This window comes from Trachurus trachurus (assembly GCF_905171665.1).
Source record: "Trachurus trachurus genome assembly, chromosome: 3".
Taxonomy (NCBI): Eukaryota; Metazoa; Chordata; class Actinopteri; order Carangiformes; family Carangidae; genus Trachurus; species Trachurus trachurus.
In genome coordinates this window covers 2,101,216-2,127,850 of record NC_139893.1, presented here as the reverse complement: position 1 = coordinate 2,127,850, position 26,635 = coordinate 2,101,216, and the positions used below count along the sequence as shown (strand labels likewise).

Sequence of the window (26,635 nt, the reverse complement as noted above, 5' to 3'; positions counted from 1 at the left end):
GCTTTTCGCCAGTTTTATAAACGGTTGCTCTGTCTCTGCTGCTGCTGTGTTTGTGGTGAGGAAGGACGACGCTCAGCTCCAGAGTCACTCAGACAATAAATACACTGAGCTAATTTTAACCGACTGTTTGCAGACACCAAATATTTGTTGGAGGTTAATAACAATAAATTGGAGATAGTCACATTTGGGAGAACCTGAGCTTTGTAAACTCTTCTGGAGACTTTGGAAATGTGTCAACAAATGTGTTGCAACGTCCCAGAGTAAAATAAAAAAAGTCATTGTTTTCTAAATGCTCTATCTGAGCTCACACTCCGCTTTCCTAACAGGTGGTTTCTGATTTCTTTTGTCTTTTGTCGAGCTGGAGAAAGTTATCCACACGTTTTATTTTATTTCCTCTTGGCTGAATGAACCATGAAGCCAGATTTCAACATGCAGCAGACAGGTGAACAGAGCAGGCGCTTCGTTATCTCTGCAACTCAGTGAAAAGAAACGGTTTGGTCTGGTTTTACTGCAGAGAAACGTGTTCACGCCTCCGCTAAAGGTCGAACAGAGTTTAGAGTCCGAGCTTCGTTTTACTTTACGTTTTGTTTTATAATTCAGTCACATGTGACAAGAAAAAACCTTTTCCTTCTCTATCACTTTATATAAATCTCTTTAAAGGGATAGTTCAACATTTTTGGAAAACTGGCCCATTGCCATAATCCCTATAGTCATAGCAGTAGGTTCGTTACCTTTAATTGTCGGTGCAAGCTGTTTTTAGAACGGCGGAGCAGAGCCGTGAGCTGCTCAGAGCTACGCTACGGAGGCTCATGAGTTGTTTTAGAGGGAAATACAGAGACTGCTTGATGAAAAACTGTCCCTGAAGGCAATGCGCATCAGCGGTTTTGCATGAATTTCCCTCTAAAACAACTCTGTGTGGTAACGTTGTGTTATTATCTCATAGCGTGGTGAATGTGCAGGTCACAACTTGTCCACCAGAGCGTTGTGGAGTTGTTGGATTGTGTATTTGATGAGTTTGATGCAGGAAACCAAGAAATCCCATAATGAGCCTCCGTAGCGTAGCTCTGAGCAGCTCACGGCTCTGCTCCGCCGTTCTAAAAACAGCTTGCACCGACAATTAAAGGTAACGAACCTACTGCTATGACTATAAGGATTATGGAAGTGGGCCAATTTGCCAAAATGTTGAAGTATCCCTTTAAGTTTGACACTTGAGGCAAAGGTGCAATATTATGGAGGACAAATTTTTCTTATATTTTAAAGAAATCGCATGAAAAATTTCACTGTTCTTAATTTTCAGAATGAAGCTGAGGCTGATATGTTAGAATAAGACAGAAAATACAAAGTAGCCTAACATCAGATTTTTATCCATTAAATACTTTGGACTCGAGATTCAACATTTGTTAATTGTCGTTTTTTTGTGAACTTTGTACATAACAAACAAAACACCCAATGAAAAAGCATCAACCTGAGCCCTGAGCACAGTATGTTTTAGACTAATCTGATAATAAAAAGTGAACTAGATTCTTATCTCTAATATTTTCAATCCTTCTGATTTCTGAGTCCTTCCTGTTTTATATCAAAAGAAAATTCATCAGAGTCCAGTTCCAGAGAAGTGTGTTTTGTTGCGTGCTATTGATGTTGATGTTGACCTTGACGTGTTGGTGTTTCTTCTCCCCAGACATCCAATCCAGTAAGCACAAAGACCGGAGGAAAGGCTCGTTGGACGTCAGATCCACGACTTCTCGAGGGAGCGATGGTGAGAGTGAAGGGAGATAGATGATGGAAAGTCTGGGCCCGAGACCTTCCCAGTCGTGTGTTTGTGTGTTAAAGTGTTGATTGGACACACACACACACAAACACACACACACATACACACACATAAACAACAAACTCATTAGAAAGTGTTTGGAAAAACTGAGTTCATATTGTTTTTTTTTTACGTTTTGTTTTATAATTCAGTCACATTTGACAAGAAAAAAAACCCTGAAATGTCCATATTGTTGCCATGAACAACTGACACACAAAGAGTTTCCAGCCTTTTCCTTCTCTATCACTTTATATAAATCTCTTTAAAGGGATAGTTCAACATTTTGTCAAATTGGCCCATTTGCCATAATCCCTATAGTCACAGCAGTAGGTTCGTTACCTTTAATTGTCAGTGCAAGCTGTTTTTAGAACGGCGGAGCAGAGCCGTGAGCTGCTCAGAGCTACGCTACGGAGGCTCATGGGATTTCTTGGTTTCACTCATCAAATACACAATCCAACAACTCCACAACGCTCTGGTGGACAAGTTGTGAGCTGCACATTCACCACGCTATGAGATAATAACACAACGTTACCAGACAGAGTTGTTTTAGAGGGAAATACAGAGACTGCTTGATGAAAAACTGTCCCTGAAGGTAACGCACATCAGCGGTTTTGCATGAATTTCCCTCTAAAACAACTCTGTGTGGTAACGTTGTGTTATTATCTCATAGCGTGGTGAATGTGCAGGTCACAACTTGTCCACCAGAGCGTTGTGGAGTTGTTGGATTGTGTATTTGATGAGTTTGATGAGGGAAACCAAGAAAAAACTGAGTTTATGATGTTTTTTTTAATAATCTGTTGTTTGCAGGGAGCTCGCAGCGCAGACACTCCTCCATGGCCCGAATCCACTCCATGACGATAGAAGCCCCCATCACCAAGGTGGGTCTCTCTCTTTCTCTCTCTCCGTCTCCCATCATCATCCCATCATCCCTCCGTCATGTGATGATGAGCGCTCAGCGTCTCATGACTGAACTCTTAGGTTGTGTAAAAAAAAAAAAAAAAACATCCTCGACGACCGCCGTGAGTATAGCTACGAGCTCTCGCACCGCGTCAGGAGGAGATGGGCTGATAAAGGGAGGAGAGGAGAGGAGAGGAGAGGAAATGAAAGGAAAGGGGATGAAAGGAGATGAGAGGAGAGGAGAGGAAAGGAAAGGAAATGAGAGGAGAGGAAAGGAAAGGAAAGGAAAGGAAAGGAGAGGAGAGGAGAGGGAAGGGAAGGGAAGGAAAGGAAAGGAAAGGAAAGGAGAGAAGAGGGAAGGAAAGGAGAGGAGAGGAGAGGAAAGGGAAGGGAAGGAAAGGAGATGAGAGAAAAGGAAATGAAAGGAGATGAGAGAAAAGGAAAGGAGAGGAAAGGGAAGGAGAGAAGAGGGAAGGACATGAGAGGAGAAGAGAGGAGAGGAGTGGAAAGAAAGGAGAGGAGAGTAAAGGAGATGAAAGGAAAGGAGAGGAGAGGAGAGGAGAGGAAAGGAGAGGAAAGGAAAGGAGAAGAGAGGAGAGGAGAATAGAGGAAAGGAAACGAGAGGAGAGGAAAGGAAAGGCAAGGAAAGGAAAGGAAAGGAAAGGAGAGGGGAGTAAAGGAAAGGAGAATAGACGAAAGGAAAGGAGAGGAGAAGAAAGGAGAGGAAAGAGAGGAGAGTAAAGTAAAGGAGAATAGAGGAAAGGAAAGGAGAGGAGAGGAGTGGGAAGGAAAGGAGAGGAGAAGAAAGGAAAGGAGAGGAAAGAGAGGAGAGTAAAGTAAAGGAGATGAGAGAAAAGGAAAGGAGAGGAAAGGAGAGAAGAGGAAAGGAAAGGAAAGGAGAGGAGAGAAGAGGGAAGGAAATGAGAGGAGAAGAGAGGAGAGGAAAGGAAAAGAAAGGAAAGGAGAGGTAAGGAAAGGAAAGGAGAGGAGAGGAGAGGAGAGGAGAGGAGAGGAGAGGAGAGGAGAGCACATTGGAGCAGAATGACCTGCTGTTTCAGTGGTTTCTGTCGGACGCTCAGAAACAGAGGACGTCCCCAGGGAGCGGTCATATGATCCGCTGCAGCTCCTCTGCTCGGTGTCATCTGACTGTGCAGCCGGTCCCTGAAGGCATCGTCCCCTCCACAGTGAAGCAGCGAAACAAACTGCTGCTGCTGTTTGTGCTCAGATATTAACTGAGTAAGATCGACCTTCACCTCCACATAGGTGGAACCACCAGAAACTGTAAATCTCAGACATTAAAGGGATATTCCGGCGTAAGTTTAACCCATGGTCCAACAACGCACCGTAACACCGAGTTAGACCCCCCCTCGAGAGATGAAGTCTGCTAACCGCTAGCTTCTCTAGTTGTAGCAACTTTAGCAATGACCGCGCCGTAACAAACAGCTGCAGTATACGGATCCACTAGCAACCGATCAAAAAGCCACTTATAGCAACAAATAATGCTCAGAACAGCACCAAACATCGTCAACAGTACAATCAGGGTCCCAGCCCATAATACGAGGCATCAAACATCTGTTAGCTTAGCCTGGTTTCTATTGAAAAGAGACGAAAACAACTCACCCACTCTGCTCCAGTTATACGCTATGCAGCAACTTTCCGCGTCCAGCATAGAGTCCAGGCACCGACAACACACGTCCGAGGCCGACTGGCAGCACAATCATCTGGTTTCAGCACAAACATCTGGTTTCAGCACAAACATCTGGTTTCAGCACAGACATCTGGTTTCAGCACAAACATCTGGTTTCAGCACAGACATCTGGTTTCAGCGGCCACCGACAGCCACTGACCACCACACTGACCATTGATTCTCCCAGGTCCAGCATTTAGACTCCACCAGCTCTCTCCCTCTTTCACATTTAGCCTCCATTTCCAGCACATAGTCTCCACCGCAGCTGCCCCTCTTTGACTTTTCTCCTCCATTTCCTTCGCTTGTCTTCAGTAAACTCGGTCTCAAACTGCCGCCGAAATGAAACCCTGAACCCTGTTTGTACTGTTGATGACGTTTGGTGCTGTTCTGAGCTGTTCTTATTTGTGGCTATAAGTGGCTTTTTGATTCATCTCTCGAGGGGGGGTCTAACTCGGTGTTACGGTGCGTTGGACCATGGGTTAAATTTACGCCGGAATATCCCTTTAAGAGTCTGTTTTACATGTTTTCATCTGGATAACTTTGATTATTGCAGATTAATTTACTGAAATTTTGAGAAATGAGAGTTGGATTAGAAGCTCAACACCACAGAGACATGTGATATCGATGTTCTTCTCATCTGAAGATGAGCGACCACATCTCAGATGTTTCAGCTCCTTTCCACAGTCCGGCCTCTGGAACCAGCTGCAAAATTTGTGTCAAAAAAACTACCTACATAAAAGTTTCATTGGCATATACAGTATATAAAAACCATAATATAGTCCAGGCAAAATAGCGTTTTAGGACAGACTAATTGTAACAGAATGTTTTTCACCATACATAATTTCTATGAGGTGTCTAGAACAACATACTAAAAGTCCTAAGAAATCCTAGTTGGGGAAATATGTTTAATTCACATCATTATTTACTGTATAAAGTCTATGGTGCCGACAACAATACACCCCAATGGGGCTATTTTTTTCCTTTACTCCTATCACAATGAAACTTTACACAATGAAAGTATCCATGAAATGTAACATTTTTTGTATTACAACTTTCTTTGAAAACAAATTTGAATATGCAAATGAGCCTTACACTAATCAAATAGGCCCATGCCCAAAATACACCTGAATAGGCTTATTTTTTTCCTTTACTCCTACCACAATGAAACTTTACACAATGAAAGTATACATGAAAAGTAACATTTTTTGTATTACAAGTTTCTTGGAAAATAGTTGTGATTGTTTTGTTCCCTGTTTGACCACCAGGTGATCAACATCATCAACGCCGCTCAGGAGAGCAGCCCCATGCCGGTAGCCGAGGCCTTGGACCGAGTCCTGGAGATCCTGAGGACCACGGAGCTCTACTCCCCTCAGCTGGGCACCAAGGACGAAGACCCCCACACCAACGACCTGGTGGGGGGGCTGATGACGGTGAGCAGGGGGGCATGACATCATCCCTCGACCATGACATCGTCCCTTTAGATACAACATCGTCCTTTAGATACGACATCGTCCCTATAGAGTACCCGGGTACCCGAGTAGGCAATCTGCTACTCGGTTATGAATTCATTATCCGGTTAACCTAGGATTAAAGGGACAACGAGGAGTTTCTATTCGGTTATAAAAAAGTCTCACGTTAATGTGGATGAATCTCCGCTACCCACACTTGTTAATGGGCCCATTTTCGATAAATATATCGTTTTGTCTCTATGGTTATTTTGTTATTATTAGTGGTGGCGGAGATGTTGGTCGAGCCGACCAGCGTTTTTTACTTTCGGTTTCGCAACGAGTCATGAGAATAACGCAGCTGAATCGCCGTTTATGGTCGGAACTACGGCGGTATGTGAACCTCTTTGAACCTCTGACTTTAATTCTTGATGAATGAAAACATGAGTCTGTCTTGCGCCGGTCAAAAGAATTTTACGGTGCGGAGGCTCATAAATGTAGTGTGAAAACACTTCGCTTTTCCAAAACTCCTCGTTGTCCCTTTAAAAAAACGTCACGTTAGAGCAACAGTCTAGTGTCGGATCAAACTACATCATCATGCCGTGGTTCAGCTTTTTGTAGTGTTCAACAGTTTCGGATCAAGCAACGTGATTTTCTGCTGTGTAAAAGCGTTTTGGATCGAGCCTCGGACTTTCAAACCTTTTACAATAATCTGTGGTGGTTCCCTCGGAGACGACAGGTGTCATCAAGTCTGTTAGAAAATCTGCTTTCAGTTTACAAACATTCTGAAACCTTCCCAGTTATTTCCTGAAACGATGCGAGGCAGAGAGGAGCGAAGGCACCAACATGTAGTGGACTAATAAATAAGCACCGCTAATGATTTTAAAAAAAGAAAAAAAAGTTTTCTCCTCCGAGACAGCCGCGCATTTATTCCCTGGCATAAAGGTGCATTTTAAACTCCAGTTTCTACTCTTATTATCCACCTGATATTTTGTCTTGACGTCATTTTATTTTTTATTACAGTATTCGGTTACCCGGGTAACACCAGGTTAGGTTACTCGGTTAGAAAATAATTCGAAATGCCCATCCCTAATTTAGATACGACATCGTCCCTTTAGATTTCAATACGACATCGTCTCTCTGATACAACTACAGCTGAGTGAATACACATCAGTCCATGGTCCTGACAGGAACAGAGGTGTCGTCGTATCTTAACTGTGGAATTATTGGTTTTTTTTTGTGAAGATTTCAGTTCATTTTGGGGCAGAGAGAGATGAACAGAGAGAGATGAACAGACAGCAGTGGTGAAGCAGAAGTAGACAGAAGTAGACAGAGTGCCAAGTTGGCAGTCTTGGCAACGACCCCAAAGGAAGTGTTAGATTGTCCTTTGTGCTCCTGTAGGCTGGAGAGGAAAGCCCACCCCACCCTCTCCTTCTCCCCCCTCTCTCTCTCTCTCTCTGTCTCTCTGTCTCTCTCTCTCTGTCTCACACACACACTACACACACACCGACACACACACCGACACACACACTCTGCACGCACGCACACAGTCACACTCACATGAACCTCTTCCTCTCGACTCTGCGGGCCTGGAAACATCCTGTTCTTTGGATCAGATGAAGAAGTGTGGCTTCACTTATTATTATACACACTGTACACACACACACACACACACACACACACACACACACACACACACACACAGACACACACATTTGTTCTGCACAAGTGTTAACGACGGATGAAGCCAGAAAACCATGAGGTGTTTGCTGGTCGTTGGTTGAAGGATAGTGCACTGCAAAAACTCAAATATCTCACCAAGAATATTTGTCTTATTTCTAGTCAAAACAAATCTCATTCTACTTAAAATAAGACTCATCACATTAAAAAGTAGCTTGTTTTTAGACACTTTTTACTTCTTTCAAGCAGATTTTCACTTGAAAAAAGTAGAAAAATCTGATAGTGCTTATTACAAGCACAAAAACTTGCTTTCACTGGCATTTTTCTACTTATTTCAAGTGAAAATTAGTTTGAAACAAGTGAAAATCATCTAAAACAAGTAGATTTTTAGGTGACGAGTCTTATTTTAAGTGGAAAAAGATTAGTTTTAAAATAGAAATTAGACATTTTGACAAGAAATAAGACAAATATTCTTGGAAAGATTTGGAGTTCTTGCAGTGTGAGTGTAGCTGAAGCTGAAGCTGAGCCGTGGCCGGGCCGAAGAGCCGTCTCTCTCTCATCTTTTCTGGGGGAGAAAATGCTTAAAATAGCCTGTGGTGTGTGTACAGAGGCAGCGCCACCATGAGACAATGCTCGGGTCAAAGATGAGCCAGTCTCTCCTCTTCCTTTTTCACTTGTGAAGTAAACATTTCACTGTGCGACACACACCCAAGCTCTCACTGAACTAACGCCCATCTACTGCATACAGTAGTAGAGTACAGGCTGGTGGAGCTTTTTATTTCTCTGCTTTTATTTTTACTTCTATGTGTTTTTTGTTTTAGTCTTTGAACATGTTTATAACACACGGTGGCCCGAGGACTCAGTTTAACAGAACAACACGTTCTTATTTTTATTTTATTTTTTTAGGTCAGAATGGTTTTTATTGCAGCTGCTTGTCACAGATTAGTCTGTGAGAAACACTTTTAAACAACAACATGATCTCTGGTTTTGATAAAGTGAAATGAAACCAGAACGACTGCAGAAAACACTCTGCTCTGACGTGTTTTTAGCAGCGATGAAGACTAATTAGCATATTAGCAGTTCTGCAGCTAGTGACAAATTCACATTTTGACCTGATAATAGCCGATAATAGACGTTTTCTCTCAGCCTCATAGAAAAGTCATCAGAATTCAAAGCTGAACATCTATTGATTGATTTATTTGGATCCCCATTAGCTATGGCAATGCCAAAGCTATTCTTCCTGGGGTCCATACAACATATTTACAATGCATCAATGCAATTTATGTCCCATACAATACAATCCATGTTCAAATACAACATAAAACACGCAAAAAGATATATAACACAACAATACACAGACAATACAAGACAGCTCCCTAGGTCAGTAGTGGTACGTAGTATTTACATATCATAATGTCAATACATGTCTACATATATATTGGTATATTAGTATAATTATTAATAATTATAATAATAATTATTATTATTATGTAATATTGTAATGTATTTTGTATCTTATGGAAATGCTGACGACGTGTGCTGCAGCCTCCTAGGCCAGGTCGCCCTTGAAAATGAGATCTCGATCTCAACGGGTGGTTAAATAAAGGCTAAATAAAAAAATTTTTAAAAATAGCCCATTGATGTTACATCCAGTAACATCAAAACTCTAAATCTATAAAGAATAATTTATAGCAACAGGTCCAGAGTTGAAATAAAAAGATCAGACTTTTCTTGATCTTACATATGGGAAATTTACTTGTCAGCAGAATATGTATGTATCTGTGTATACATATAACTTTATTTACAGACTCAAGGTCCAGATATTAAAAAGAGAAACACACAAAAATCACACATACAGACATAAAACGTCTGTCCAAAATGATTAAAATACATACAGCTGTTTTGTTCCAGTATTTCCAAAAGAAGGAGGAGTAAAAAACAAAGGCAAGGCAAGTTTATTTGTATAGCACATTTCCGCAACAAGACAACTCAAGGTGCTTTACATATTAGCAAAATGAGGACATAAAAAGCAAACATTATTTAAATTACAGGAGAAAGAATTAAAAATGTGAAAAAATTAAAAAGTAAAACAGAAAGGGAGACAGAACAACTAAAACATAGTAAAAAAAAAAAAAAAAAAAGATATAAATAATAAAGATTAGTGTTACAGTGCAGTTAATGAAAGGCGTCAGCAAACATGAAAGTCTTTGTTTAAATGCTGCAGAGTGAAACAAAAGCAGAGGTAAAAACAAGATATAAAAATTAAAATATAAAAAGACTTTCTATACAGTTTTGAAGAAACACAACATCTGGAAATCTGACGGTGCTAACAGTTAGCTGCACCTCCACTTCCCCAGTCATTACTAATGCAGTGTGTGTGTGTGTGTGTGTGTGTTGTCCCAGAGGAGCTGCATCATTATTTGAACCAGTGAAAAGCAGCAGTTTGATTATTTGGGTGATGAAGTGTTAAAACTATTGTTGATCGGCTCCATTTGCCGCCGCAGCGTGAAAACCAAAACCCAGAGGAAGACGATGTCATCACAGATTATGTTCATATATCATCCTGTCGCTGTGTCGTTTACAGGTCGTAGTACATATGGAACTCATTTTATAAACTGCGTATCAGATTCATTCATAATAATAATAATAAGCTCTGTTTTGGCTCGTTCGGGGAAACAAAACGAGGTGTCGACATCACAGCGGCTCCAGAATATTGTGTCATCGCACAGAAGAAGGAAAAAAAAACACTCATAAAAGTGTTAATACGGAAAATCAGTAAAAATCCACGTCTGGTTCTTGTTATTAACACTGGTGGTGTCATTGGTTTCACTCTGCAGCATTTAAACGCATCTCATCTCATATCAAGTCTTCTAATAAATAACAACTGTCATATACTGATAATTGATTCATGCACTGCAAAAACTCAATATCTTACCAAGAATATTTGTCTTATTTCTAGTCAAAATGTCATTTCTAGCCAAAACAAATCTCATTCTACTTAAAATAAGACTCATCACATAAAAAGCAGATTGTTTTTAGACACTTTTTACTTATTTCAAGCTGATTTTCACTTGAAATAAGTAGACAAATCTGACAGTGGAGCAAGTTTTTCTTCCTTATTACAAGCACAAAAAAAATGCTTTCATTGGCAGATTTTTCTACTTATTTCAAGTGAAAATGTGCTTAGTTAAAATTATCTAAAAACAAGTTAATTGTTGGTGATGAGTCTTATTTTAAGTGGAAAGAGATTAGTTTAGTTTCTAGAAATGAGACATTTTGACAAGAAATAAGACAAATATTCTTGGGAAGATTTTGAGTTTTTGCAGTGTGGAAACTAAAGGCTTAAAATTTAGAGGCTAAAGTGTAAATCTGTCGTTTGTGGTTTTTAAGTTTTTATTTTCTCTGCAACACTGAGATGAACTCCTTATTTCTAATTGGCGGTTTTAAATAATGAATGAATGATGCGTTTAGGGGCTGTGTGTAACTTTCTCTCTTTGTTTTCTTCATGTTCGCAGGACGGTTTACGCAGATTGTCAGGAAATGAATACATACTTGCAACAAAGCGTAAGTTAACGTAATGTTGTGTTGTTTTTATTAAAGGGACATTGTGTAACTTCTCCTGTTCTCTATTCAGGAAAATCGATTATTTGGTTCTTCAGTCTGTTTTTCATTAATCAGTAATCCCCCCCATCAACAAAGTGAAGTGTTCCTTTCAGCTCTGAATGAGCCGTTCATATCATTCATATCTCCATGGAGCGGGTAAGCTCGGTGCTGCTGCCATGTTGTCGTGTCGCCATGTTTTTACGTTCAGTGGCAGCGTGACGGTAGGAAACCACGGAAACTCAGCGGAGACACCGGAGCTGTCGGCTCAGGTGGAGGTGGCGTCTGTGAAAAGTCACCGCGGTAACGCAGTGAGGATGAATGGAGCGTTACACTGATGCTGCATTCACCTGCAGTCGGGCAGACGGCCGTCGGTAACAAACCAGGGGCCTCATTTATCATTGTGGATACACGCTTTTTTACACGCTCTTTCCCCCGTTTTGTGCACTTTTCTCCGCCTAATTTGGGATCTATCAAACCAAAACCTGTCGGGAGAAAGTGCCGAAATTTACGACCAGTCAATGGTCCCCCCCCCCCCCCAGCACCACCACCACCACCGCCACCGCACACGTGTTGACGTCGGCACTTTACATGAAAAGCACAGCGACTCAGATTTTCCCCCTGTGCATTTACACTAGTTTGCTCCTAAATACTGGCTTTATAAAACAAATTTCGTTTTCTTTTGATATCATATTGATATTTTTCCCCTGCATGTAGGTTACACCTCTTCCACAACCAGTCTGTCCAGTCTGGAAAATAATTTCTGCGACGTGCGTGTGTTACGTAGCCAGACTGGACACACACAAGCAAGCAGCAAGCCCAATGATGTCGGCGCAAATCAAAGCAAATGAGAAAACATGATCGATATTTTTTGTGTGGATAATATTTATTGTATTTAACAAAAATGGGTGCTGCCCAACATCATTTTAGGAAAAGTCACAGACTGGTGGACTTCAATGTTTTTTTTTTTTTATATATATATATATAGCTATGCACAAATGAAAATCAAAGTCGTCCAGTGAACGGCAGTTGGCGGTTAGTGGAAAGGGGTGCAAAGTAGTAGCTACTAACTGGCAGTGGAAACCCTGCTTTAAATTATTATGACATAATCTAAAATAAGGGGCAGAATAAATATGATTCTTCTTTCTGTTCTGTTTCATTTAGATTTGGGAGTTTTTTGTTTTTATTGTAGCCTTTCAATGCAAGATGATGTTTCTGACTGATATTGCCTTGTTACCGTGTATCTCGCTTTCAGAGAAATTCCGCTTCTTTCTCCGCTCTCTGTCCGTCTGTTGTCTTCACCGTCTTCCACTGACGTCATTCCACACGTTTCCAGAGCGCACATGGCTACTTAATATGCACGTACTGATTTGCATTGACCACATATGGTTGTGTGGGGCCGTTTAGGGGGCTGGGTGTGAGGCGTGTTCTCATCCACGCTTTTCTCAGGTCCGGTGTGATTTATCAAGGGAAATACCGTGCAGCCGTGTGTACGCGGAGTTTGATAGATCTGAAAAGAGTGTATATTTTTTGGTCGTACGCACATTTTGCCTTTCCGTCGTACTGAAAATTTAAGAGGACTTTTACACGCTCTTTGATAAATGAGGCCCCAGATGTCATTTTAGCAGTAGCGTTCAGTGGCCTTTCAGTCAGGGCCAGCAGTAACAGTAACAGTAAAAACTAGCACTCACCCATCACCACGACTTGTACTGAAGAGTGGACATGTCCATCAGAACAGCTTGTTGTGCTCCGAGCTAGTAGCTGTCAACCAGTCGTACCATAGTTTCCCACCTTATGCCACACAAAGCTTGTTGGTTTGAGTTAGCATCCATTTTAGCCGTCTGTCTTGCAAAAAATAATTTTTTTTCTGCAAAGGTCCGCAGTCATATCACAAAATCAAAAAAAGTTAAATCACCCGCCATCAGCTTTCCAGAATAACAGACTACGTGCGTCATCACGCTGCTGCCCATGGGCCAATCAGTCAGGCTAACTTCAATGACAACACCAAGGCCAGCACTAGAAACTCCGCTGGCCCTAGGGCGTTCTGTCAATAACACATCTAAATCTGATTGGCTGATGATACTGTCACTCAACGTTTTAACCCAATAGCAGCGTCCAGCTTCGACCAAAGGCTAGCAATGCAACTACTGCTGGCCCCAGCCGAGGAACGGAGCTGTGATGCGTTTATAGGACATAGGGAATTTGAGTTCCACAAAACCAATCGTTTTCTGGATAAAGTTGCATACTGAACAAGTAATTGACTCCAGACACATTTCAGAATCACTTTTTAATTATGAAAGACTGTCATCCGTCTGACGTCTGCCCAATTGCAGGTGAATGCAACATGAAGAATACGCTCCGACCTTTAAAGTTTTCCCCCCCCTTGGTTTGAAATGTGTGTTAATGTGAACAGCTCATCCAGCGGCTGTCGTCCGTCTGCCGTCTGCCCAATTTCACGTGAATGCAGCATGAAAAATACGATTTAGTTGCTTGCAATATATAGCCTATAACCGCAACGCTAGATGGGAGGAATTCCTACACAATGTCCCTTTAATGTTATTACTTAGGAGTTATTTTGCCTCTGATCATTTTGATTATGACTAATTGTTATCATTATTAATCCGTGTGTCTACTGTCCATTCAGAGCCTCACCACATCCCCAGTCAGCTGACGACGCCTCTGTCGCTGAACGACATCCCGCCTCGTATCGCCCAGACCATGGAGAACGAGGACTCGTGGGACTTTGACATCGTCACCTTGGAAGCTGCAACCATGAAGCGGTGAGGCAACAACACACACAGCTGTAGGGACTGTGGCTAAATTTTTATTATTTTTGTAGAAGTGTTGAAGTGTGTGTTGAGTGTTTGTGCTGCCTCCCTCAGGCCTCTGACCTACTTGGGGATGAAGATCTTCTCCCGTTTCGGGGTCTGTGAGTTCCTTAATTGTCCTGAAGGGACGTTGCGCTCGTGGCTGCAGGTGATCGAAGCCAACTACCACGCCAGTAACTCCTACCACAACTCCTCGCACGCAGCCGACGTCCTGCACGCCACGGCCTACTTCCTCTGCAAGGAGAGGGTCAAGGTAAACCAGTAGTTATTGATGCTGTTTAGCATCGGAATAAAGGTCTGGGTTATTGATGAGCTGGTAGACGACATCCCATCTTCTTTAAAGGGATACGCCAACATTTTTTTTCCGTGTCTTGCCTCACTCCCGAGTCCATGACCAGCAGATAGACACCATCCTTTCCACTGTGCGTGTAGTAACCATGGAGATAGAGCCGTATCGCCGTAATTAGCTTAGCTCAAACACTGGAAGTGTATAGGTAGTGTTAGCCTGCCTCCACCTAAAGTCGCTAATTAGCTTAGCTCAAACGCTGGAAGTGTATGGGTAGTGTTAGCCTGCCTCCACCTAAAGTCACAAATTAGCTTAGCTCAAACACTGGAAGTGTATGGGTAGTGTTAGCCTGCCTCCACCTAAAGTCGCTAATTAGCTTAGCTCAAACGCTGGAAGTGTATAGGTAGTGTTAGCCTGCCTCCACCTAAAGTCATCAGAGAAACTCTTCAGCAACTCTAAACGGAAACCGGCGAGCCGATCTTCGTCTCAGAGCTGACAAAACTCTCCGGTAAGGCATCTTGAGCGGTCAAATGCCGCTAACGGGACGAGATCGGTCAAAACGGAGGGTTCAAGCAAAGACGCTTTATTTTGGTTCAAGCTAGCTACATCGAGGGTAGGTTAGCTTCCTATTTCAAAGTAAAAGCACAAATTCTATCATCATGGTTTTCTGTATGTAAAGGGCAACGGGTGTTTTATTTTGTGAAAGTAACCGGAAGTGCGTTGGTCACAAGGGCTAGCTTGAGTAGCGCCGAATTCGTCCGAACAAAATTGTAAACAGCTGGTATTTAGACAAATTAACGACACACTGCTGATCTAAACGGCTACTTTCTCACCTAAACATGTTTGAAATGTGGATAAAGTGAAATATTTACAGAGTTTAGAGCTAAAATGAAATCAGCTTCTGACTGCTGATTTCGGCTCGGGTAGGAGGCAGGCTAACACTACCTATACACTTCCAGTGTTTGAGCTAAGCTAATTAGCGACTTTAGGTGGAGGCAGGCTAACACTACCCATACACTTCCAGTGTTTGAGCTAAGCTAATTAGCTACTTTAGGTGGAGGCAGGCTAACACTACCTATACACTTCCAGTGTTTGAGCTAAGCTAATTACGGGCGATACGGCTCTATCTCCATGGTTACTGCACGCACAGTCGAAAGGATGGTGTCTATCTGCTGGTCATGGACTCGGGAGTGAGGCAAGACACGAAAAAAAATGTTGGCGTATCCCTTTGAATTGTGATGTTGATGGTTAATTAAGAAAATATGAATGAATGAGTGTTGGAAAATATTCAAGTATTTTAGCTCGTAGATCCGACTCCAGAGTCTGCACTGCAAAAACTCAAAACCATTTGTCTTATTTCTTGTCAAAATGTCTCATTTCTAGTCAAAACTAATCTCTTTCCACTTAAAATAAGACTCATCACCTAAAAATCAACTTGTTTTTAGATCATTTTCACTTGTTTCAAACTAATTCTCACTTGAAATAAGTAGAAAAATCTGCCAGTGAAAGCAAGTTGTTTGTGCTTGTAATAAGAAAGAAAAACTTGCTCCACTATCAGATTTTTCTACTTATATCAAGTGAAAATCTTCTTATTTCTTAGTATAATGAGATTTGTTTTGACTAGAAATGACATTTTTGACTGGAAATGAGACAAATATTCTTGGTAAGATTTTGAGTTTTTGCAGTGTGCAGCTCTTCCTCCTCCTCCTCGTCTGCTCTGAACTCACATTATCCTTGAGAGTCGAGGTTTTGCCCAAGTGTGTCAGTGGCTCAGCGAGGGCGAGCGCCGGCTAAGCTGATTAACCAAACTGTCTATTTCTGATCTGAGTGGAGGATCTTTCATTGGCTTAGCCGCTGAACTGTGAAGTTACATCACCAGCACCCAAGGTTAATGAATGAATCCCTGGAACTGCACAGACGAGATGAGACGACCGCGAATTCATGTGAAAATTAAGGAATTATTTCACTTATCTGTGTCCGCTGCTTCTTTTTTCTTTTTTTTTTCTTCCTTCCTTCCTCTTTATTCACGCTTTTTAATTTTTCACACCCCTGAGACACATGACACAGGAAATGACCCAGAAACAAATGACCCTGCTTCCAAAAATTACAAGTAGTTGAGTGTGAGTGTGTGTGTGTGTGTGTGTGTGTGTGTGTGTGTGTGTGTGTGTGTGTGTGTGTGTGTGTGTGTGTGTGTGTGTGTGTGTGTGTGTGTGTGTGTGTGTGTGTGTGTGTGTGTGTGTGTGTGTGTGTGTGTGTGTGTGTGTGTGTGTGTGTGTGTGTGTGTGTGTTAATTTGATGATCAACCAGTTCTGCCACGGTTAAAGTCGGTTTTTAAGACTTAGAGCTGCAGATTTATCATCAAAATCCGATTTTTAATGTTCTACATCTTCACCAAAATGAAGATGTTTGTTCATATACAGCTCTGGAAAAAAAAATAAGAGAGCACTTTCACAAATGTTTGTTAAAAGCATCTCTACATGTATGACAGTCGTTCTTTTCTTTTCTTTTTTAAACACTAACACAAACACAACTCATTCTACTTAATGAGACACTGATGAGGTCATCACCTGAACCACATCTGGTTTTATAGGAAGATTATAAATAAAAACCACTGCTGGGATTAAACATTGACATTATCCCACAAAAACTGAGTTATAAACTCTTACTGAGTTAAAATATTCTTGTTGTGTTGTTTAGGAATAAATATCAACATGTTTTCTTTGCATTATTATTATTGAAGGTCTGAAAAGACTTGATATTTTTTGTTTTTTTAGACTAGTTTAGTCATTTTCAGCCAATAAAAGCTCTAAATGACAATATTTTTATTTCAATTTTGGGAGAAATGTTGTCGGTAGTTGACAGAATAAAACAAACACTTTGCAATTTTATTTTACTCAAACACACACTGCAAAAACTCAAAATCTAACCAAGTATATTTGTCTTATTTCTAGTCAAAACAAATCTCATTCTACTTAAAATAAGACTCATCACATTAAAAGTAGCTTGTTTTTTTTACGCTTTTTACCTCTTTCAAGGATATTTTCACTTGAAATAAGTAGAAAAATCTGATAGTGGAGCAAGTTTTTCTTCCTTATTACAAGCACAAAAAACCTTCACTGGCAGATTTTTCTACTTATTTCAAGTGAAAATGATCTAAAAACAAGTTAATTTTTAATGTGATGAGTCTTATTTTAAGTGGAAAGAGATTAGTTTTGACCAGAAATGAGACATTTTGACAAGAAATAAGACAAATATTCTTGGAAAGATTTTGAGTTTTTGCAGTGCACATACCTATAAATAGTAAAACCAGAGAAACTGATCATTTTGGGAGTGGTCTCTTCATTTTTTCCAGAGCTGTATTTTCGTATCTTGTGTCTTTATAACAACAATGAGTTCCTTGTTGTCGTAGACTGAACTCACGTCACGATAGTTTGATGTGACATGTTTAGAAAACACGGTGGAGAGTTAAACCTTACACTGCAAAAACTCAAAATTTTCACTTGTTTCAAACAAATTTTCACTTGAAATAAGTAGAAAAATCTGCCAGTGAAAGCAAGTTTTTTGTGCTTGTAATAAGAAAGAAAAACTTTTCTAGATTTTTCGACTTATTTCAAGTGAAAATCTGCTTGAAATAAGGAAAAAGTGTCTTAAAAACAAGCTACTTTTTATGTGATGAGTCTTATTTTTAGTATAATGAGATTTGTTTTGACTAGAAATGACATTTTTGACTGGAAATGAGACAAATATTCTTGGTAAGATTTTGAGTTTTTGCAGTGTATAAACCCTGAGGTCGAACTAATCCAGACTTTTCTCTCCTTTTTAACGCTGCACAACGATCTGTTTTCTCTACCACGACAGCAAAGTCTGGACCCCATCGACGAGGTGGCCGCGCTGATCGCCGCCACCGTGCACGACGTGGATCACCCGGGCCGCACCAACAGCTTCCTGTGCAACGCGGGCAGCGAGCTGGCCATCCTCTACAACGACACGGCCGTGCTGGAGAGCCACCACGCCGCGCTCGCCTTCCAGATCACCACCAGGGACGACAAGTGCAACATCTTCAAGAACATTGAAAGGTGCGAGAGAGAGAGAGAGCCACACGTGTATATGCATGTAAAATAATAATATAGAATAATAATAATAATCTTGTCACATCTCTGCAAAGACCAGAACTAGTATAATTTACCTCAGAATATAATTAGTACACTGCAAAAACTTAATTTTTAAGTGATGAGTCTTATTGTGGAAAGAGATTAGTTGTGACTTTAAATTAGACATTTTGACACATATTCTTGGAAAGATTTTGAGTTTTTGCAGTGTAGTGCCAAAAATTTTAGACTGAAATTAGTTTTAAAGCCACTCGAAATTTTAGCGGAAGGCAAGGTTCAGTTGGTTTGACTCATGTACGTTACTTCCACACTCACAAATCACCGGAACCAGGTCGGATGTAAACAGCCTACACTGTAAAAACTCAAAATCTTTCCAAGAATATTTATCTAATTTCTTGTCAAAATGTCTCAATTTTAATCAAAACTAATCTCTTTCCACTTAAAATAAGATTCATCACATTAAAAATGTACTTGTTTTTAAATAATTTTCACTTGTTTCAAACAAATTTTCACTTGAAATAAGTAGAAAAATCTGCCAGTGAAAGCAAGTTTTTTGTTCTTGTAATAAGAAAGAAAAACTTGCTCCACTATCAGATTATTTCAAGTGAAAATCTGCTTGAAAGAAGTAAAAAGTGTCTAAAAACAAGCTACTTTTTATGTGATAAGTCTTATTTTTAGTATAATGAGATTTGTTATGACTCGAAATGAGACAAATATTTGAGTTTTTGCAGTGTATATTTCCCTCCTGTCATTTATTCCTATTTAAGTGACTGTTGTGATTGGCTGGCTAGATGGGGGTAATTACACTATACACTATACACCATACACCACACTTACACTATACCTTTTAAAATTCAGAAATCGAAATGTTTCATCTGTGAATTTTTCCAATTTGACGTATTAAATCGTTTCTAAAAATAGATTGTGATGCAGAATTACAGGAGGAGCATCACCTGAAGTAGCGTAGCGTAGCGTAGCGTGGAGGTGCTTGAGCTAAGACAGTGTGTGTGTGTGTGTGTACATGTGTGTGTGTGTGCTATACAGAAAACAATAGTGTGTGTGTGTTTGTTGACAGCAGCAGCAGCAGCAGGGTCGTAATGTGATTTGAGTCCCGGAGCAGAATAGCTCACATGTGCTGGTTTCCCTCAGAGGGGGAAGGTGAACAAAGCCTCCATTCATCGGCACTGTCACTGCAGCCGGAGCAGCAGAACTGTTCACACGGGTTCCTCTGCTGTTTACCACACTGAGTCTCTCTCTGTCTATCTATCTATCTATCTATCTATCTATCTATCTATCTATCTATCTATCTATCTATCTATCTATCTGTCTGTTCACACGGGTTCCTCTGCTGTTTACCACACTGAGACTGTGTCCGAAATCCCCCTCTACTCACTAGTGACCAGGCCATTTTGTAGTGGTGTCTGAATGTTTAGTGATTATTAATGTTCACTATATAGTGACTGAATCTATCCCACAATTCACCGCGAAATGTAGTGAACATCCGCTGGTCACTAACCGGAGCAAGATATCCCATCATGCATTGCGGTCACGGATCGACGCCGTTAACACACCGGCCCAGAACGACCGGTGTAGCTACCAAATAAATGCAGTAGCGACCGGTGTAGCTACCAAATAAATGCAAGTAGTGACCAGTGTAGCTACCAAATAAATGCAGTAGTGACCGGTGTAGCTACCAAATAAATGCAAGTAGTGACCGGTGTAGCTACCAAATAAATGAAGTAGTGACCGGTGTAGCTACCAAATAAATGCAAGTAGTGACCAGTGTAGCTACCAAATAAATGCAGTAGTGACCGGTGTAGCTACCAAATAAATGAAGTAGCGACTGGTGTAGCTACCAAATAAATGAAGTAGTGACCAGTGTAGCTACCAAATAAATGCAAGTAGTGACCGGTGTAGCTACCAAATAAATGAAGTAGTGACCGGTGTAGCTACCAAATAAATGAAGTAGTGACCGGTGTAGCTACCAAATAAATGAAGTAGCGACTGGTGTAGCTACCAAATAAATGAAGTAGTGACCGGTGTAGCTACCAGATAAATGAAGTAGCGACAGTGTAGCTACCAAATAAATGAAGTAGTGACCGGTGTAGCTACCAGATAAATGAAGTAGCGACAGTGTAGCTACCAAATAAATGAAGTAGCGACCGGTGTAGCTACCAAATAAATGAAGTAGTGCAGCAGCCTCAATAAATGTGTCCAGCTGCCAGAGTTGTCCGGTCGCGGCTTCCACAGACTCCCACAACAAACGTCAGAGCAAATTTCCTAACAAGCATTATAAACTCACCACAGACTCTGGATAGCGAGGCTAATTTCTGTTAGCCCGTCTATGGTGTTTTACATTAACGTTAGCATTAAGCTAGCGGACTTTATGCTTAGTTGTGACACTGGCTGTGTGTGTTTTGAATATTGTTTCAAACTATTTGGGTTTGATTGAACATCTTTGATGCTTAAATATATAGTACATATTACCGCTTAAAGCAGAAGTGAGTGATCCGGTCGTTTTCGCTAATGCTGCGTTCCAGGCAGGCTTTTGAAATCGTAAATTACAGCTTCAAGTCACAACTTACGACTTTGTAGCGTTCCAGGCAACACACTCGTGTTTTTCCGACCTGTTTTACCGGTGAAAGTCACTATAACGGCCACTCGTAACTTCTGACCGGTGAACTCGTACCAGATCGAACTGGTACCACTTCACGGTCGGAAAAATACGAGTTTCCTTGAACGCACCATAACAGTCCTCGTCGCTACGTCACCACATTCACGGCGTTCCTTGGCTGCACACACAGCCCTGCATGCCGTTCTCTCTCCTCATTGGATAAAAACTGTAGGATACGATAAATGTTTTCTCCTCGGCTCAGAGCAGAGCAGAGGGACTGACAGACCCGTGTTTCAGACCAAACACTCTATGTAAGTGATTGCTGTCGGAAGATATAACTATTTAAGACTTATATTAACACAAATATATCACTCACTTCTGCTTTAATATATTGCTTTACTCCTCTACACCGGCCGTTACCATGGTTGTATCCATGGTACCTGCACCGGCCGTTACGATCGCAGTTGGAACGTTTTAATTACGCGACGTAATACGTCATTAACTGTGCGGCGGAGTAGAGTCCGAAAGTGTTTTTTTATTTGACCAGTGAGTCACTATATAGTCACTATATTGAATTCACTATATAGTGAGTAGGGAGGAGGGAATGAGGGAGTGATTTCGGACACAACCTGATATATATATATACAGTATATCTATCTATCTATCTATCTATCTATCTATCTATCTATCTGTCTGTCTGTCTGTCTGTCTGTCTGTCTGTCTGTCTGTCTGTCTGTCTGTCTGTCTGTCTGTCTGTCTGTCTGTCTGTCTGTCTGTCTGTCTGTCTGTCTGTCTGTCTGTCTGTCTGTCTGTCTGTCTGTCTGTCTGTCTGTCTGTCTGTCTGTCTGTCTGTCTGTCTGTCTGTCTGTCTGTCTGTCTGTCTGTCTGTCTGTCTGTCTGTCTGTCTGTCTGTCTGTCTGTCTGTCTGTCTGTCTGTCTGTCTGTCTGTCTATCTATCTATCTATCTATCTATCTATCTATCTATCTATCTATCTATCTATCTATCTATCTATCTATCTATCTATCTATCTATCTATCTATCTATCTATCTATCTGTCTATCTATCTATCTATCTGTCTATCTGTTCACACGGGTTCCTCTGCTGTTTACCACACTGAATCTCCCACTGTCTGTCTCTCTGTCTGTCTCTCTGTCTGTCTGCAGGAACGAGTACCGAACACTACGACAGGCCATCATCGACATGGTCCTGGCCACCGAGATGACCAAACACTTTGAACACGTCAACAAATTTGTGAACAGCATCAACAAGCCGCTGGCCGCGCTGGAGGAGAACGGGGTGAGGTCATTAAAACTCTGACTGACACGTGTTGGTTGGTGCTTCATATACCTGTGATGTAGAAATACAGCCCAGAATGATCAGTTTCTCTGGTTTTTACTATTTATAGGTATGTACACTGCAAAAACTCAAAATCTTTCCAAGAATATTTGTCTCATTTCTTCTCAAAATGTGTAATTTCTGGTCAAAACTAAACGCTTTCCACTTAGAATAAGACCCATCACCTAAAAATGAACTTGTTTTTAGATAATTTTCACTTGTTTCAAACAAATTTTCACTTGAAATAAGTAGAAAAATCTGATAGTGGAGCAATTTTTTCTTTCTTATTTCAAGCACAAAAAACTTGCTTTCACTGGCAGATTTTTCTACTTATTTCAAGTGAAAATTTGTTTGAAACAAGTGAAAATTATCTAAAAACAAGTTAATTCATAGGTGATGGTTCTTATTTTAAGTGGAAAGAGATTAGTTTTGACTAGAAATTAGACATTTTGACAAGAAATAAGACAAATATTCTTTTTGAGTGATTTTGAGTTTTTACAGTGCACATTTAAAACCAGCACATTTAAACATACATCCACAATCACAACATGAAAAACACATGACAAGTCAACAAAAACTTACATTAAATCTGCACAATCGGATTGTCGTCTACATCAAAGAACGTATGTAAGATACTCCAATGTACAGTGGTTATAAAATAAAATAAAATGGTAAAACAAATGAAGATGACAACAAGAAACCCTACACTGCAAAAACTCAAAATCTTTCCAAGAATATTTGTCTCATTTCTTGTCAAAATGTCTAATTTCTAGTCAAAGCTAATCTCTTTCCACTTAAAATAAGACTCATCACCTAAAAATTTACTTGTTTTTAGATCATTTTCACTTGTTTCAAACTAATTTTTACTTGAAATAAGTAGAAAAATCTGCCAGTGAAAGCAAGTTTTTTGTGCTCTCGTAATAAGAAAGAAAAACTTGCTCCACTATCAGATTTTTCTACTTATTTCAAGTGAAAATCTGCTTGAAAGAAGTAAAAAGTGTCTAAAAACAAGATACTTTTAATGTGATAAGTCTTATTTTAAGTAGAATGAGATTTGTTTTGACTAGAAATAAGACAAATATACTTGGTTAAGATTTTGAGTTTTTGCAGTGTGTTTTTGAGTAAAATTAAATTAAACTTTTTTTGTTTTATTCTCTCAACTACCGACAACATTTCTCCCAAAACTGAAATAAAAATATTGTCATTTAGAGCTTTTATTGGCTGAAAATGACTAAACTAGTCTAAATAACAAAACATATCAAGTCTTTTCAGACCTTGAATAATAATAATAATGCAAAGAAAACATGTTCATATTTATTCCTAAACAACACAGCAAGAATATTTTAACTCAGGAAGAGTTTATAAATCAGTTTTAGTGGGATAATGTCAATGTTTAATCCCAGCAGTGGTTTTTATTTATAATCTTCCTATAAAACCAGATGTGGTTCAGGTGATGACCTCATCAGTGTCTCTTTAAGTAGAATGAGTTGTGTTTGTGTTTGTGTTTAAAAAAGAAAATAAAAGAAAAGAATGACTGTCATACATGTAGAGATGCTTTTAACAAACATTTGTGAAAGTGGTCTATTATTTTTTTTTTTCCAGAGCTGTAGTTTTTAGTCTTTTTTTAGCCTCTTTTTTTTCCTAAATAGATCAATGTTGAGTCGGAGCAGGAAGGACACACACACACACACACACACACACACACACACACACACACACACACACACACACACAGACTTTATATAAACACAACTGTTGTGGTCTCATTCTGTCACACGCCGTCAATGAATCGCTGCGTCATCCCACAGTTTCTCCAGCAACAATATGTTCACTGCAAAAACTCAAAAACTCAAATATCTTACCAAGAATATTTGTCTTAGTCAAAACGAATCTAATTCTACTTAAAATAAGACTCATCCTATTAAAAAGTAGTTTGTTTTTAGACACTTTTCACTTCTTTCAAGCAGATTTTCACTTGAAATAAGTAGAAAAATCTGATAGCGGAGCAAGTTTTTCTTTCTTATTACAAGCGCAAAAAACTTGCTTTCACTGGCAGATTTTTATACTTCCTTATATTTCAAGTCAAAATTAGTTTGAAACTAGTGAAAAATATCTAAAAACATGTTAATTTTTAAGTGATGAGTCTTATTTTAAGTGGAAAGAGTTTAGTTTTGAGCAGGGCCGGCCCGTGGCATAGGCCGTATAGGCAAATGCTAAGGGCGCTGTCCATCCAGGGGGCGCCAGCGCCACAAATGGAAAAGAAAAAAAAGTGTAACTTTTACTATTTTTTATAACTAGTTGGTGCTATTATTTCTTAATACAAAAAATAATCCCACGTTAATTTAAATGCAAAGCAATACCTATTAAAAAGTAATAATATAATATGTTACAACATTACTTACTAAGTCGCCCCCCCCTCTCTCCCCCACATGCCCATTGGTACTGCCCTCCGCTCTCCCCGCAGTCACACACACAGCAGAGGTACCTGTCTGCAGTGGGAATGCTTTCAAGCCGTTTTCTTGTTAGAAACGCCACATTTTTAATTAGATGTGTGGATACTTGGTTGCATTAATCCTATAGGCGCAAATGCTCGTTTGCGTGACCGTCTCGATATGTTTTTGTTTATATTTCGGTCATTTTACGCTGCCCTTGACGACCTGTCAATCAAAAGAACAGCTGTGAAGCGCTTCGAACCCGCAGAATCTATAGGAGAGAGAGAGAAACAGTGAGGAGGATGAAGGTGCTTCAGAGGCTGAAAGTTCTGACTCATTTGATGAGGAAGATATTGAAAAAAGAAGAGAGAGTTGAGACTTCAGCCTGCTCAGACAGCAGGGCCACAGCTCCAGCTTTGTATACAGACCTGCTGAGCTCTCAAACCATTTTTTACCTCTCAAACAGCACCACAGTGACAACACATATAGGATACATTATATAGGTTGAATATTGTACATTTTGTGGGTTTTGTCTGTTAAATTGATATTTTGTTTGGAGAAAAAAAGCTAATTTCTCATTTAGGGCTACACACATCTCATGAAGTTTGAAATGTAATGTTAAGTCAATATTAAGCTTCTTTATTTTACATTTGAGACACTTGGTGAAAATAGAATGACAGATAACATTTATGCTCAAAAAGCAATTTAACAAAATGTCATTTTAACTTGTTTTCCACACTTACAGCGTCTTTGGGTTATTGAAAAGCGCTATATAAATTAAATGAATTATTATTATTATTATTAGCCTTTATTCATACAGTATATTCCACTGCTTTTGTGAAGCTAAGACTTATACCCATTTCAAGCATCACAACAGGTTGTTCTCATGACTGTAGAGAGACCCGGAATTGTCCTTTAACTGTAAAACACACCACAAACTAGGCTACAATAAAGATTTCAACTCTCTTCACAACAATATTGGCTCCTACAATGATGATGATGCTGGTTCGGGGACTCGTGGCCTGTTGAAATGTTTGTGGGGAGAGAATTTTACAACTCGGTAACATCTTTCTCGTCTGTGTGAGGAATGCTCCACGCGGACATTTAAAAGTCCTGCTGCCTTTTAAAGTCAGAGGAGTCGATCTGAATCTGAACACATGCAGTCACTGAGATCAGTCAAACGCTGCGTTTTTAAAAGTGTTTCCTCCCATAAATTGTCATCAGGGTTAGTTAATTGAGTTAATGGAAGAGGTTGCGGTGCTTTGTGAGGAGCTCTTTGTGTCACGTCCACGTCCACGCCGCCGTCGGACCAGGAGGGTTTTCAGATTCAAACAGAGACCTCACTCATCTTGGCACGGAAAAAAATAGCCCCTCTGTACTTTCTGCTTAACATAATTCAATCTTGAAACATGCAAGTAGCTGCACATCATGTGACTGTATGACGCATGCTGCTGCTGCTCCTTACTGTAGCATGTGTAAGTGGCAGTGCAGCGAACACAGACGCTCCTTCTGCCATTCTCATTCATCCGTTTATGCACAGACACAGTTAGTTAGCTGGTTATTTTTGAAGTTGTTCAGCTGATGTTTTTTTTTTTTTTTTAGGTATTTGGTTATTATCTGTGTACTGTAAATTATGTTTAAGGGTTGTGTTGTTTTATATCCATCATTTTAATTGTTATATACATTTCTTTTTTTTAATTCTTTTTTTATAGATAGATATACACTGCAAAAACTCAAAATCTTACCAAGAATATTTGTCTTATTTCATGTCAAAAATGTCATTTCTAGTCAAAACAAATCTCATTATATTTAAAATAAGACTCATCACATAAAAAGCAGCTTGTTTTTAGACACTTTTTACTTCTTTCAAGCAGATTTTCACTTGAAATAAGTAGAAAAATTTGATAGTGGATC

The 26,635-nt window shown here is 39.9% G+C and overlaps 1 protein-coding gene and 1 long non-coding RNA gene across 2 annotated transcripts in view; one reads left to right on the top strand and one right to left on the bottom strand.

Annotated features, from left to right (window-relative positions):
• LOC311005308 overlaps positions 1-26,635 on the bottom strand; it is a 457,476-nt gene that overhangs the window by 198,929 nt on the left and 231,912 nt on the right. The gene's annotated exons all lie outside the window — the stretch shown is intronic.
• pde8a (phosphodiesterase 8A) overlaps positions 1-26,635 on the top strand; it is a 109,379-nt gene that overhangs the window by 76,894 nt on the left and 5,850 nt on the right. The window contains exons 12-19 of the mRNA XM_083996808.1: positions 1,679-1,756; positions 2,615-2,685; positions 5,657-5,821; positions 11,032-11,080; positions 13,761-13,896; positions 13,999-14,197; positions 18,089-18,306; positions 22,118-22,250. Coding sequence (XP_083852934.1) covers positions 1,679-1,756; positions 2,615-2,685; positions 5,657-5,821; positions 11,032-11,080; positions 13,761-13,896; positions 13,999-14,197; positions 18,089-18,306; positions 22,118-22,250 — 1,049 coding nt within the window. The remainder of the gene's footprint in view (positions 1-1,678; positions 1,757-2,614; positions 2,686-5,656; positions 5,822-11,031; positions 11,081-13,760; positions 13,897-13,998; positions 14,198-18,088; positions 18,307-22,117; positions 22,251-26,635) is intronic.